The sequence below is a fragment of the Nannospalax galili genome, unplaced genomic scaffold (genome assembly GCF_000622305.1).
Source record: "Nannospalax galili isolate Female #2095 unplaced genomic scaffold, S.galili_v1.0 scaffold104, whole genome shotgun sequence".
In the NCBI taxonomy this organism is placed as follows: domain Eukaryota; kingdom Metazoa; phylum Chordata; class Mammalia; order Rodentia; family Spalacidae; genus Nannospalax; species Nannospalax galili.
Window position 1 is genome coordinate 2708141 of NW_008353596.1, and position 15850 is coordinate 2723990.

General features: G+C 53.4%; 1 protein-coding gene across 1 annotated transcript in view; it reads left to right on the plus strand.

Annotated features, from left to right (window-relative positions):
- Neurl1b (neuralized E3 ubiquitin protein ligase 1B) overlaps window positions 1-15850 on the plus strand; it is a 35076-nt gene that overhangs the window by 1040 nt on the left and 18186 nt on the right. The window contains exon 2 of the mRNA XM_029554869.1: window positions 15463-15842. Within this exon, the coding sequence (XP_029410729.1) occupies window positions 15463-15842 (380 nt within the window). The remainder of the gene's footprint in view (window positions 1-15462; window positions 15843-15850) is intronic.

Consider the following 15850-nt stretch of genomic DNA (forward strand, 5'->3'; position numbering starts at 1 on the left):
CAGCTTAGTAAAGAAGCTCTGATGCAAATTTAGTGCCAGGTTGTAGGACCACTGCTGACCTCCCCATCTCTGCTCTGACATCCCACAGCCCTTCCTCTAGCAGTTACCCTCCTTCCTGGAGGGGGATTGTCTGGTCAGTACTAGCAGAGGCCCAAGGCCTATGGAAGGAGCATCCAGCCCCTTCTGTTAATAAACTCCTGGCCAGCATTCAGACAGCTACACAGAACCTGCCAATTCTCAGTGATGGAGAGTCACCAGCTGGTCACCTGCAGAGGTGGCAGGGGAACCCTGGTCTGTACTGGAGGGTGACATCTGCTTTCTATGTACATGGCTGTTATTGAGGTGGAGAGATTGACTCACCCATCTGGGGAGATCTCAGTCGGCAGCAGAGATAACGGCCCCAAAAGACCCAGAGCAAGACACCTCTCCATCATTCCATACTCAGTTTCTTAATTCAGAAATGTTTGTGCTATTCTAGAAAGAAAAAAAAAAAAAAAAAAAAAAAAGCTATTCTGCCACCTGTGGGTGAGATTTGGCATGAGGGAAGAGACAGACACTCCTTGGTGGCCACATGTTCCTGGAGACTGGTGCTGTGGGCAGATGGTCTAGGCTGGGGGCTTAGGGTCAAGGCAGGTCACCCCATGCTGTGTCTGATTTGGGAGCTTCCTGCTCTCATGAGGGGCTGGATCTTGTACCAGGTGAGAGGAAGCAGAGGCCGGTGGTAGCAGATGTCAGAATGCCAAGGACTGTGTATTGTTCAGATCTGCCTGCTTTAGGTTTCATAAACCTCCCTGCTCAGCCCCTCACACCTGGAGCATCCTTCCTTGTACAGTCCATCTCTTAACGCCCAGCTCAGGGGCCACCTTTTCCAGGAAGTCTTCCCTAACCACCCACAACCCACCCTCTGCTGCCAGGACACACACTACCATCACTTGACACTGTAACTCTGCATAAGGGTTCCACGAGGACAGGGCACATGCGTTGATCACCCTGTACCCATGCTTGCCCATCCCAGACCCTGGTATCTGGCACAGGCTCAGAACCCAGTGGTGGAGCACAAATGGTGCCTCTTTGGCTGAAGGAACTCTTGGCTCCAGCTTGTCCTGAAGATGCCTCTGCCCCCCCTCTCAGGAAAGGGACACATGTGTGGGGTTCATTCCGCAGGACTCGAAATAGATAGCTGGCATTTGCTGAGCACCTGGATTCTACGCCAGGCTCCTTGCATGTGTGGCTGCATTTCACACCAAGCACATGTCTCCTTAAGGCTCCTGTACTCCCCTATCCTACTGCCTGGCACAGTCTTACACCGACCCCCACATGGCTCCCCTTCCTTCCCTCAGGTCCCTTGCTCCAGTCTGGGTCTTGCTTCTGCCCTATCCCTGCCCCCCTTTCCCTGCTTTGTGGTTCTCCTGTGCATACATCACCATGTGACATGTGTCTGTTTGGTCACTGCAGTATGTTGGGTACCCAGAGTACTGGCTAGTACATAGTAGATGTTCAAGAAACTTAATGAACAAATTTAGTTCTCCAGGCAACCCTGCACAGCAGGATCATCATCCCTATTTTATGGATGAGAAATCAAGGCTCAGAGAGGTCAAATGACTTGTCCCAACCCACACAGTTGCTGGAGTTATCCAGGCCAGAATTGGAACCCAGGTTTATTTAGCTCCAAAGTCCTCTGTTCTTCCCGACAGGGAGGGGGGATCCTCCCAACACAGGCTTAGATAACATTTATCAGGTGTCTCCTGTGGTTTAGACAACTACTACTGGTTATCCTACCTTGCACATGGTTTGCTTATAGAGTATAATAAGGAAATGCCAAAGAAATTTGAGTTCCCTGAGAGTGGTGGTGGGAAGCCTTTCGACAGCTCTTGCAAACTGTACCAACATATTCAGCTGAATAAATACCTTTGGCCCAGGAGTGTGCAGGGGTCAGCAGGGGCCCTTGCATCTGCTAAGCTCCTACTGTATGCTTTGCCCTGCCTTTCCAGATGTAGTTCTAAGGCACTGTCCCCTTCCATTTTACAGAGGAAGGTGGCACAGGGAGGTTAAGAACTGGAAAACAAGTTAAACACAGACTGCAGCAAAGCTGGAACTCAGCTGACTGAGACCTGTCAGATTCCTAATGCCATGTGGGCCTTGCTCTTCCTCTTGCCAGTCTTAACCTGGATTTTGTAAGAGGAAAATAACAAATATAGCAGGTTGAAATGGGGGAGGGCAGCATTCAGGATGGCGTAGGTAGAAGAGCTTTCCCCTTCCCCTCCCTCCAAAGCATTCCAGACACTTGCCTATGCGCCGCTATAGTTCATCCACAGGTGCTGGTTGGAGGAGATACTGAATTCAAACTGCATGCTGGGTTTAATCATTAAGTTGGCTCACACTTGGCCAAGCCAATGGATTTTGGTGTTGCTTCAGTGACCAGGTGCCTGGGAGCTCTAGGTAAGGAGGTGTTGCTGAGTCTGTGCCAGGCCAGCACAGGCAGGCTGGGCCAGACCTCCACCGTCCATATTCAGAGAAGCAATCTTTGATTTTATGGGGCAACAAATGGAGGCTCAGAGAGGTTAAGGGCAGAGGCACACATAGCGTAGGGGAAAGAGACCCAGGCTTCCTAACCCAGTGGGAAGCTTGCAGATGCCGTGTTCACCTGCTTCAGATGACCCCTTCCACAGAGTCCTTCTCACCACTGGCTCCAGACAAGACCTTCCCAGAGAAGATCCTCCTGGACAAAGCACCCCTGTGACTTCTGTGCCAGCCCTGCTACCTAGTGTCCTGTCTGATCCCTGGAATGATGCTCCCAGAACAAGCAGCCACGAGTGTCCCCAAACCATGACTTTCTCAGCCCTTGGCAAGGTCACCATGCATGATGGGCCAGAGGCCAGCAAGTAACCATCCCTTTCTCTCCACACCCTCTTCCTTCCTCGGCCAGCCCCAGTTTGAAGCAAGCTGAGCTCCCCCTTGTTCTCTCAGCTCTATCTGCCTCACTCCCTTGAAGTCACCAAGAATTTCTTTTATAGCAGAACTGAGCTGAGCCTCTCAAACAGACAGCAGGTCCTCCATCCAGCCTCCCTGAGAGTAACAGGCTTTCAACTAGAGCTCAAGGCCCCTGGATGAGGGAGGGCCTGTGAGGATGCCACAGGCAGGGCTATGCCACCAGCAGATATAGGAAGAGGGACCAGGGTCTGTCCAATATGGGTACCCATGGGAGAAGTGGCCTGTGATCAGAGAGGAGCTGGGGAGCCTTCTGTTTTACCCTCTCTGCTTCTGTTCTGCCCCTCCCCCACTGTGAGAGATCTAGAAGGCATCTGGGGAAGAGGCTCCCTCTGAAGGGAAGTCCAGATTGCCCTTTGGGTCTTCTGTGGCTTGGCTACCCTGTGGGAACCAACATGTGTTTTGTGCCAGTTATGGGGGTACAGGCCTGAATGCCCAGGGCAGACAACTTGCCTCCAGTGGAAGGACAACACGTTCCCTTAGTGCAAGACAGGCCGTTAGTGCTACTACAGTGCCACCTGGCCCCCACACCAAGCTGGGCCACCAAAGTGCTTGTCACTAAGGGTCAGTACTAGCTCCTAAATGTTCGTTAACAACACAGAATAGAAAAAGTATGCTCACGGTCATAAGTGGATTCTTTGAGACAGTGTCACTAAGTAGCCCAGACTGGCTTTGAACTCATAGTCCTCCCGCCTTTGCCTCCTAAGTGCTGGGGTCTCAGCCACCACACCTGCTAGTGAGCAGTAGACTCCACAGCTGCACGTATGCGTCCATGTGTGTCTGTGCGACAGATCAGATGTGTCTCTCTGGTAGGCATAGCCATGTTGACAGTCAGAGGCCATGGGGCTGCAGTGGGAAGGGACTGGGGTTGGCACCTAGCACTCAGATCTTGGAACTGGGCTACACACTGCACCCTAGTACCTTGACAGGAGTCAGGAACATGAGGGGCAGCTCCCAGGCAGACTGACCAGAGTGCTAGGAGCAGTGTGCAAAACAGACCATCATGGTTGTGGCTGTTACCGGGGAGAGATGGACTTAGTTCTGCCCCGGGGGCTGAAAGGGCTGGCTGGCAGGTGCCTGGGTAACCCTCAGCCTCATACCCAGGGCTAGATTGGGAGGTTCCCTTTCATGTACACTGACATTGGTCTTTGGTGTTCTTGAGTCTTTTCCTGGGTACCTGTTTTCATGAGAGGAAGTTACCCAGCAGGCCTCACTGGGCAATTGCCACATTCTGTTTTGGGCCAGGAACTCAGCCGGGTTTAAGGAGTCAAGTTCTAATGGGAGAGACCAGTAAAGACATGGCAGTAATGGAAGAGAGACCTGAGGAAGATTCAGGAGGGCTTCCTGGAGGAGGTGTGCACTGTCCAGGGAAGAAGAGAGCTTAGAAAGTGTGAAAGGCTGGTAAAGGCAGAGTGACTCCAAGGTCAAAGGCTCTGAAGGTCAGGGGAAGGATAGGAGTGGGAGCTGCAGAGCTTTGGGGGCCAGTACTAATGGGGGTCACAGGAAGGATCAAGGTGGTAGGAGGGTTTTACAGCTCCCCACCGGGCCAGGGCTGTTTAATCCCCTATGGACAGACAGAGGTAACTCTGTGCCTCATTTCTGTATTTAGTGCTGTTCTCTGAGGGTTTAAAATAGAGGGTTAGAAGCCAGCAGTGGTAGAGCTTAAAGCAGAGGGCAAGGAGCAAGATGAGGAAACTGAGACTCAGAGTGGGAATGAAACCGGCCCTCGGCCAGGTGACTGGCAGTGGCTTCCCAGGCCTGCCTTCAAGAGCCCTTGTCTGTCCCCAAGTGGTTGTCCCTTGTCCTCATCCTCAGTACCTGGGGTCACACCTTTGTCATCTGAAGGTGACTTACCTCTGTCCCCATGCTCTAGGCCCACAAGCTACAAAGGTAGGTGTGGCCTCTGGGCTGGTGTCCTCAAGGGTGCCTGCCCAGTGGAAGCTGCCCATCACTAGAACATGGCAGACATCACAGACCCACCTCTGTTCACCTGGGTTCAGTGGGGAAGGCTAAAAGGCTGGCAGCCAGGCAGAAGGCAGCCTGTCCCCACGCTGGCCACCATCATTGGCTGTGGTACCCACTCCAGCCAGGGTCCTTCATTACCTACATCTGTGTCCTGCCTGCTCTTCAGCCAGCCAGGCAGCTTGACTTCTCAAGCCTCTTCTTGGCACACTGGGGTGATAATACTCACTGAGATGTGCCAAGGTCTGGGAGGGCAGAGCACTCACACGGTCCCATTAGAATTGTGAATCCACCCAGCCAACAAGCTACTCTGCTGAGCCTGGATCAGGCACTCTTGAGGGAGAGACACCAGAGAGTAGTAATAACTGCTAATGTGTGGCCTACAGCCAGCCTGTGCCAGACACTGTTCTAAGCAGGTATGCTTCTTTTACCCTTATTGGCTACTATTGTTAATCCCATGTAACTAGTGAGAACATAGGCACCAAGAGGGAAAGTCATTTGCCCTGGGCACACAACTTAGGCAGGTCGGAGGGGAGGAATCCTCTTAAGAGGACTGGGTGGAGAAGGATGCCCTCTGTCCTCATAGGTTAGTTCTCATCAGCTCTAGAGTTCTTTGGTTATTTGTTCCAAATCCCACCTGTGGACATGGTGGGGTGGGGCACCCTCCAGGTGACCTGTGGGTTCACCTGCCGGAGAATCATTTAGGTATGACGGGCATATTTCCAGCCCCTGCCAAAGCAGGTCAGAGGAGAGACATTGTCCTGGGTCCACACCATCCTACCAGAGCAGTGAGATGATGGGGCAGGGCAGTGTTAGCAGAGGTCTATCTGCCCAGGGAGGCAGATTTCAGGGTGTTAAAGGCTTTTCTCCAGTGGGGACTGCCCCAATACAAAGGTGAGGAAGTCACCTTTGAGGAAGACTCATCATGGAGTTGTAGGACATAGCCATGCATGGGATGGATCCTGGATGGACAATCTGCCCAGGAGCCTTTGAGCCTGTGGCCTCCTGGGAAGTGCTGCCCTAGTTCACCTGCAGGATCACTGCAGAGCCCTCCTAGCATTTCAGTTATGGTCCCCTTGCCACGCTGCAGGGGGTTGGCCCCATTTTATAGATCAGAACATTGAGGTGACATGAAACTACCCACTTCAACTGATCCAACTTCTGTGTGATTCAACCCAGTGGCAGGTGTTGGTGAGCATGTTCTAGAACAGTCACCCCAGGGCAGCTCCCAGCACCCTGATCCTTCTTCCCCCATTCCTTCTTCTCTTGGGGACTGTAGTGGTGACCTCCCCACCTCAGGTCTCACTTCCCATCTGTGGGGAAAGCTCTTTAATGAGTAAGCCATTTGGGGAAGTGGATAGGTGGGGGCATTTGGCTGTGGGTTGGCAGAATGCCCAGGGCATTTTGTTTACACCCTCAACACCACCCTGTTTATACCAGAGGGATAACCCTTGGGCACGTGCTTTCTTCCCCATGGCCCCCAGGATGATGGATTTATGAGATGGGTGGGTACTCTCACCAGTGCCTCCAAATCTGGGCCTTCTCAGTAACTTTCCACTGCAGACAGCGGTGTTTCAGGCCTCAGAAGAGGTTCCTTTCCCTCAAGGTTCAGGGTGGTTCAAGAACAGGAACTGGCATAGTAGAGTTTCCATGGGTCCAGGATACAGAAAGGGACTCCATTCCCAAAGACAGGTCACCCAGGGACGAACTAGAGAGCTCCAAGTCACCTTGTCCACCTCCTATTTGTCAGATTGGGGCACCAAGTTCTGGAGCCTGGTGTAGGGCCTCACAGCAGTTACAGCTGGATTTGGTTGAAATCCCAGGAGAGGTGTTGGAAAGATCCCTGGCCTTGAAGGCAACCCTGAGTTCAAACCTCCATCCCACCACCTGTAAGCTGTGTGACCCCGGGAAAGTCAGTTTTCCCCCTCTGAGCCTCTGGTCCTTGGCCATCTTTAGGCTGAGGATAACTTCACCGCCCTCCTCAGGGTAGTGATAACAAATAAAAGCTAGAAGTCGGACCTCTGAGCAATGTGGGACGAGGTGAATGGTCTTTCCTTCTTCAGGCAAGGAATCTGAGCTCCCAGAATTGTTGGGGTATTAGGACCAAGCTGCTCTGCCACATGCTACATCCCACATCCTGTCCTATGGAAACAAGCAAGTGTGGGCCTTCATGGAGGTGTGGTTTGCCTGTTGCCTTGGCTGCGGCCAGCCCCTGTCTGCCTCTGGGCCTGATTTCTCCATCTGTGAAATGGGTTCAGGGCTGTAGGACCAGTGTGCAGGAGGCTCTCAGGCCCAGCCCAGGCCCTTCTGGCCTCTTCAGGCAGCAAGTTACCTTCAGTTGTCCTCAGGCGCCTCTGAGGTACTGGAGGAGTCCCCATGGAGGAAAGGGCCATCTGACTACAGCACTTAGTTATCCCCGGGGCATAGTACCAAGCACACAGGGAGAGACAACACTAGGCCTACTGTGGGCTAGGTGCTGGCTTCACTCTCCCCACAGGCTGCTTAGAACCCCACTGCACTCTCCAGCCTCTCTAAGCCCTTCTTCCTCAGGGGTGGGGCCTCCAGTGGTGTCCTCTTCCAGGCTCCTCACAGTATTCAGTCTCAGGGGTGGGTGGTGGCCTCAGCCCCTGGGAGAGCAGCCTTCCCACAGGCCCCCCTCCAGTTCTTTTCAAATCTAAGGATTGGAGGCCGCTGGGACTCCCCTCCCCCATTCCCCACAGTCACTGCTTTCCTTTTTTAGATACTTCGTCTTTGTTCATCCCAAGTTCCGCCAAACCATGACCTTTTTGAGGCTCTGAATCTGCTGATTGATGACCTCCCCTGCCACTCCTGCCGCCCAGCCACAACTCCTCCCTGAGCCAAGTTCCATGGCCACCTTGGCCACTTGCATCTCCTACAGCTTTCTTCACGGAGGTTGGGGTGTGAGCGAGACCTGGGGCGAATACACTGTGCAGTGTGGGGCTGGGGATGAAAGCAATCTTGCTGGGGAGCCTCCTCCGTTCTCTGGGCCATTTCCACCTTGCAAAGTGACCTGTGGATCTCTTACTCCTACAAACACCTGACTCTGATAGACTGCAGGTACTCACCTGGTGAAGTTTTGGAATGTTCCTGCTCTGGGCACCTCCCAGGTGAGAGGAGTGGCTTTCTGCAAGGCATAAAGAGAGGGAGAAATGCAGGCCTGGCAGCTCCAGTCAGCTTATCAGTGGGTAGCTACCCAAGGCTGCTTGGAGACATGCCACTGGAGGCCAGACCAGGCAGGAGTATGCTGGCAGTTAGACTCGCTCGATGTTCAAAATCTTGGCTGCCTTTCTCATGCCTGCCCTACTGGGCCATTTTGACAGGCAGGGAAGAAAGGAAGGTACACAGTTTGAATCTCTTTCTTCAGAGAAATAGATCTACTGGCACATCTTCTAACTCTAAACCCTTTAGCACACCCTACCCCCAAGCCTTCTTAAATGTTTGTAACCTCCTTTGACTGACTTTTAAGACCATTTGTGATACAGCCCTTGACTCCCTATGCATCCTCCTGCTGCTGTCCACTTATGCCCACCTCCGGGCCTTTGCTGGTGCTTGTTCTCACTGCCTGAATATACTTCCCTGTGCTATATGATGTCCCCAGCCCTTCCGTCTGTTGGGTGTCTCCTCTGACTGACCTGTGCAGTCTGTCTGTGTATCTTTCCTCCTGTTTTCAGCTTGGGTGAACACTATATGTGTCTCATTGGGACATGTACCTTACAGCCCACACAGGCCCTGGCACAGAGCAATGCTCCAGAGCTGTCAGATGGAGGAGGAAGTGATGTTGGGGTTAAAGAATGAGGGACATTCTTACCAGCCCTAACCTTGAGAGCTGGCGCCTGTGAGGCTGGAGTTTCCTGGGTTCCTTTATCAAGAAGCAGCTTTGGCTGGCTGAGGGGCCCATCAGGCCAGCAGCGCTGTAGGTTGACACCCCCCTCACAGCTCCCATTCAAGCCAGCTGGGCTAAGCGGACCACTGCACTGGGCCCAGGAGAGCAAAAAGGGCTTTCTCTCCACAGCAGCCCTGGGAGACCCCAGCAGCTGTTTTGACCATTGAAGGCTGTTGTTTACAAAGCAAAGGGGAGGCTGCCAGTGGCAGTTTTTAGGGCGGGCTGACACTCTTCCACCCAGGGTGCTGGCCAGCCAGGCCTCTGAGACCTAGAACAAAGTCCCTTGTGGGCCTGTCACCTGTCACTGTGTTTGGCAGAGGGGAGCGAGGGTGAGTTTGCCTTTTTCTAGCCACTTCAAACCCATCAATGGAAAGGTCCCCTCTGCTGCCAGGAATACCCGTGTCCTTGCCCTTTTGGTGTGGCGGGAAGCCTCACTTTTCCCCTCTGATGCACACCGTGCACGCACCTATGCACCTATGCACACGTTCCATGTTGCTGCCCACAACCAGCAGAGTTGGTCTGCATTTTGAACTTGGGCAAATGTTTCTTGAGCCAGGGATTTCTCACACAAGGTCTGTGAGCTAAGAATGGATCCTCCACGGGACAAGGAAGCCCCTGAGGTTTAATGTCAGATTGTGTGCATAGGGTGTGGGTGTATTTCTAGGGAGAGAAATCTCTCCACCCTCCATTTTTCTTAGCAAGGCCTGTGACTCCACCATACTACCTTTACCCAAGGACTCCAACCAGCGGCCCCAAAGATAAGTGGATGGGAGGGAGGCCCTGAGCCTTGCCTCACGGAACTTTGCTTTTTTCTTTCCTTTTGATAGTGAAAACTGACTCTGCAGGGGTGTGCCCAAGATCAAGTCCAGTGTGTGAAGGTCTGCACCCAGCCGTGGGAGCTCAGTGGGGCATGTTCTTGTTAAAGGAGCAGGCAGGATGGACCCTTCTCCCCTGGGCAGGGGTGGGGGTAGGTGGGAGAATACCACTGCTGCTACCCACACCTTGGCAGTGCCTGTGGGGAGGGCAGAGGAGCCATAGCAGAAGGTTTCCGCATGCCTCCGCTGAGTGCCATTTTTTCTGCTCAATTTACATCAAAGGCCCAGTGGAGTGAGGATTGGGGTGGAGCATGCCTCTGCCCACTGCTGGGTAGCTTAAGAGTAGGCTTCTGTTTGTGGGCACAAGAGGTGACCCAAGGGTTTGTGGCAGCTTTTTTTCCTGGTCAAGGTCACGCACACTCGGTGAAAGAAACCTGGAATGTGTGTCTCCAGTGCACTGGTTAAAGGGAGGAACAAATGTCTGCACATTGCATGAACCTGTACCATCTTTGAGACCATCTCAGAGGGTGGAGATGACTTCCAGTAGTCTTCTAGGTCTGGCTGAGGCCCAGAAGATCACATGGCAAATAAAGACTGCAGCGTGGTTTGATCTGGGTCTGTCTGGCTCCAAGCCTGTGCTCTCCAGAGCCACTTCGAGGTCTGGCAGAGATGGTGGCTAGGGGCTTGCACACTGGCTGCACTTTGATGGAGGGTATGGATGTTTACTGCATTTCTGATACATGCCAGGACTCTGGCTGACATCTGTCTGTGTTCTCACCACTCCTGTCAGTCACCTGAGGTAGAGGCATAACGTCATTCACCACGTATAGGCGACAATCGGAGGTGAAGGGACTTACTCAAGAGCCCTCAGACAGACTTGAAGCAAAGGACAAGCTGTGCCCAGAGCCACAATTGGAGCCTCCTAAGGAGCAGTCATGGAGAGTCTTGGCCAGGGCGGGGCAGTGGAGATGGCTACTCTTCCCTGTACCCCAGAATCCACCAGTGTGTAGTATCAGGCACTGTTCCTCTGACTGAACCCTGGGAAGGTCCACAGCCCTGGGTGGGGCCAGAGTGGCTGGCTGTGAGGGTCAGGCAGGGACTGTCGTTCCTGTCGACCACAAGGGTGGCTATGGAAGTCTGTGTTCTGTTTACTTTTCAGAAACCCCTCCCTGACTGGATCTCATGGTCACTGGATGGGGCCTCACTACCCAGGAGCTTTGGCTGTGTATGGGAGTAAAGGGGCATGGGTTTGTCCTTGACGTAGTTTGGGATCTCACTCTAGCAGAATGCTCTTGCAGGTGACCGTGTCTGAATCTGGTCCCTGTGGCAGCATCTGAAAACTGTACCCACAGCCATGACCCACATTCTGGAGCTGTGTATGGGGACAGGAAGGCCAAACCTAGGGCAGCATGGGGTATGCATTGGCCTTAGCAAAGGCCATAGAAGCAACTGAGTCCTCTGGATGCTGCAGAGAAGGGGTCAGCAGGCTGGGTTTGTGCCCCAGCTCTGTGTACAGTGGGTGATGGCCGCATGAAGCCTACGTTTCTGCCAGAAGTGAATCCTCCTGCAGGTGAGGATTCATCCTGTGAACCAGCTGCAGGTACACTGAGAAACACCCAGGATGAGGCATGCAGAGTGGAGAATAGTGGCTCTCAGTGGGACCAGCACAGAGATGCGCAGTGCAGCTGAGTTAGGTTGGCCAGACTTCCGACTTCCCTACACTTTCTATAATGCAGCTGCTGAAGTGATCAAGTTGAGTTTCCCACTGATGTCTCCAAAGCCTTGCTGCATCCCTCCTGCTGGCTCTGAGGCCCTGGTGTCCTTGAGCCCAGTGGAGATGGAACAGGTGCTGGATGCACTTTGCAGATACCTCTTGTTCTTTAAGCATCTTCAGTTTGTGTCAAGAACACATCCATCCTCCCTGAGTTCACTCTGGTTTTCTTTGTCTCCTGCCAGGGCTCTGGCCTCTGGGGAGAAGCCGAGTGTTTATCCCTCATTCCCTGAAGGAAGTTGGGTTGTGTAATCAAGATTAAACAAATATGTCAGCCTGGGGCCCTTGGGTGCATGCTATCTGAACATGCAGTGGGGTCTGCAGGAAACTTACCCTACAGTAACAGAGACTGTATCACCTCACCTGGCAGCTGTCTATCCATTTGTCCGTCAGCCCACCCACCTGCCCAAGTCATCAGGCTGTGTTCCACAGACACCTGCTTAGGTTCCTGGGCTCTTTGATGAGGAAGCTGCCATGGGGCCAAGAGATAAGCGCCCCTGAAGGTTGCTGTGCGTTCTGGGGTTCTGAAGGCTTTGATCTGTGGTCCTCATGATGCTTCCTGGAGACCTCACCAGCTGCAGGGGACCTTGGCCTTTGGGTACTGGAGGAAGTTATAGCCCATATCCAATGGCTTGTCCAAGGCTGCACATGCATGCTGCCAGCACAAGCTACCGGCACGGCCCTGCTCGCGGCTGACATTGGGCATCCTGCCTGCTTGGGTTTGGTCTTCTGAACTCCTCCTATAGCTCTTTAATTGCTACTTCCTCTTATCCTTGGAGTTCTGGAGATGGATGCCACCTGGCTCCAAAGCCACCCCTCCCAGCAGACAGTACTGGCTGGCCAAGTACTGGTCTACTAGAAGCCTGAAAATAGCTTCTCTTGCCCATACCATCTGAGCTGAGTCTTCTGGCTTGGCATATAGGGCCATCCAGCCAAGTCCCAGGACATCAGAAGAACTTGTACCCATCCCTGAGCATCCTGAGCACCATCACCATGCTCCTCTGCCTCCCCTAGAGTCCAACTCCTTGCCCTGCCCACAGCACTCCCCTCTGTTCTTTCAAGACCCCACTCTGCAGACATCACCCCCACCCACAGCCCCTGGGTGTTGAGGCTCAAGGTGAACTTCATCATGCCCCTTGTTGCTGCAAACCCATCTATGACCCTGAAGAGATACCAGCCACAATGTTTGGGGTCTGCAGTGAGCATGAGCAAGTGAAAGAAATGATCGAATGAGCAGTGGACAGAACACTTTGCGGGCCACCCTCCCGCGCTAGCCCAAGGCCTCATATGAGCACTTTGCCCAGCACCCTCCTATACCAGCCTAGGGCCTTGCAGCTTTACTGTGAGATGGAATGAGGAACTTCCCAGTGTGAGTGGCCCCTGGAGGCTTGCTGGATGCCCCATGACTGCCCAGTTTGGAAGTCAAAGCATGACCCCCAGCTGAGCGGTCTGTACTGGCTGGCCACCAGGGTAGCACCCTGGCTTCTGGATTTGAGTGTAGTCACCCTGCTTGTTGGACATGGTAACAGTGGAGGACCCCTGTGGGCAGGCAGAAGAGCAGGTGCATGTGACTCACCCTAGTGGGTGTGGAGAAAGATGGAGCCTTCCTGTATCCCAGATCAGGGAGGTATGTCTGACCACCCTAGGGCAAAAGAGGTCCTGACATTCACATGCCTGCATGGGGTACCCCAGCCAGTAGAGTTCCTGACCTGAACAAACCTGAACTTAAGGCTTACAGTCCCTGTTGGCCTGCCTCCCCACCTGCAGATGGGCTATTGGAGAAAGTATTCTCTGGAATTAGCTAACCTCTAAAGCCTTTTTCAAGGGCCTGGTATAGCCAGGCCTTTCCTGGGCGGGTAGGGGGCTGGGGTGTGTGACAATACCATAGCCCCGCCCCCTGGGTCCACACCTGCCACATCCCTGCTCCTTCCTCTCCACTCTGCTTCTTCAGCAGTCTGCTATAGAAACAAAACACCTTTTAAAATGGGTTCTATTCACTAAATATCAGTTAAACAGCCAAAGCAAATATACTGAGTGTTTCTTATTTCTGTCTGGAAAATTCATTAGAACTTTCAATCTCTTCCATCTTCAAGACACCTAGAATTTGATCCCTTCTTGCCACTTACAGTCTTGTAATCCAGCAGGCTTGTTGGAGCCCCCGTCTTCTCAATGATCCATTCTAACCCCTGTTCAGAGCAGTGTTCTACTGTGCTCTGAGCTTTCAGTAATGGCACTCCCTCAGAGTAAAATGGTTAAAGAAAAAAACGCAGAGCTGTAAGTGGTCCCTGCTCCCCCAGCTCTGGGCTTGTGCCTGGAACCCACTCTTGCCCATGCCACCACGGCTGTGCTGGCTCCTTGATGCCCATTCTCACTGGCACATTCCCACTTCAGAACCTTTATGCTGCTGTCCCTGCCAAACCCTCTTGACTCACTCCTTCACTTCCTTTAGATTTCGGGTCCAGTCACCCATCAGAGAGGCCTTCCCTGAAAATCCCAAGGTGTACTCCCCAGCTCACAGTACACTTCACTTATGGTCAAGACTTTGCCCCCTGGAATGTCAACTAGAGTTGGCTGCAGGGACAGTTGTATTCCTAGTGCCTAATGTGGTGCCTGATACATGTTTAACGTTTGTTAAGTGGCTGGATGACTGCAGTCCCTGAAGGTCTTTTTCTAATGCAGACCATGGTCTTGTTCTTTTGCGTGGCACTGTCTTCAGTGGGTTGGTGCCTTCTGTCTGAAGAGTCCTCCAACCTGGCTTTGTACCTCAGAGACTGTGGCTTCCTCCTTGCCTGGTGGAGGGGCCTTGCTTGTTATTTTTTCTTATGCTGACTCCCATCAGCCTCAGTGTTCACCAAACCCTCTATCCTAGAGTACAAGCCAAGTTAGGTGTGGGAGGAGGGTCCCCACAGTGGCCTGGCATTCTCTGTGTGTATGGAGATGGCCTGCTATGAAAATGGTCCTACTGCTGTAGTAAGTGCAAGGACTCCCTCCTTCAGTGACCACCCACCTGCCACCTCCCAGGGACCACCCTTGGAGGGGGAAGAGGGAGGAAGGCAAGATGACCTACACTCCATTCTGGGCCACTTGGGTTGTGACCAGGTTCTCTGAAAGGACCCTCAAAGCAAATCTTAGAAATGAATCCCCAGGATTACATTCTAGAAAAGCCAACTTCCTAACCATCAGGGTCTTCATCTCTTCTGGAAAGGGGGAAAGACCATGAGGTTGCCAGTGGCCCATCACACACCCGTATCAGGTAATATTTAGGCACTTGATCCACACTGCCTCCCAGCAGCTGTGGGAGTTGACTGCCCCATTTGCAGGCAAGGAAACCAGTTGAAGTGACAGAGTCACCCGTGTGGCCCCAACCAGGGAGGCCAAGGCCTGGGACTGTCCAGGCTGCTTTCAGGATCCTGAATGTGTGCTCTATTACTCTGCCTAGAGGTGAACTCAGATTATAAGGAAAACACTCAGACACCCCACCACTCCCCAAGAATCCAGGGACTTTGCAGCTCAGAGGTGACCCTGGAAGGAAGCTTCTAGGCTTGGAAGGATTTACCAGTGATGGAGGGGTCATTTGCCCTCAGGCCAAGCGGCATTAAGCCTCTGTTTGCTCATCTGTGAAGTGGGTGCTCTGACTTGCCACGGTGCAGGTGCCCTCAGGCCAAGCGGCAATAAGCTCTTCTGAGATTGAAACAGAACTCTTCAGAGCACACACAGCATTGAGCCTCTGTTTGCTCATCTGTGAAGTGGGTGCTCTGACTTGCCACGGTGCAGGAATAGGGGAGTATCCGTTTGGCCTAGGCTAGAACCTTCTAAAGTTGATCCACGGCCAGTCTAATTAAGGTGAAATGTAATGTAAATGGTTGAGGATCTCTGGCAGCAGGGCTGATGTGCCTCCCCTCTCTTCATCTCTGCAGATTCCAGCCCTCCTGCGCGCCTCCTGGTAAGGTGAAATGTAATGAAAATGGTTGAGGATCTCTGGCAGCAGGGCTGATATGCCTCCCCTCTCTTCATCTCTGCAGATTCCAGCCCTCCTGCGCGCCTCCTGGCCACCCGACCCTGCTGTGGCCCTGGTCCTGAGCGGCGCGCGGTCCTGGGCGAGGCGCCGCGCTTCCACGCGCAGGCCAAAGGCAAGAACGTGCGGCTGGACGGCCACTCGCGCCGGGCCACGCGGCGCAACAGCTTCTGCAACGGAGTCACCTTCACGCAGCGGCCCATCCGCCTGTACGAGCAGGTGCGGCTGCGCCTGGTGGCCGTGCGCCCCGGCTGGAGCGGCGCGCTGCGCTTTGGTTTCACGGCGCACGACCCCTCGCTCATGAGCGCGCAGGACATCCCCAAGTACGCCTGTCCCGACCTGGTCACGCGGCCTGGCTACTGGGCCAAGGCGCTGCCCGAGAACCTGGCACTGCG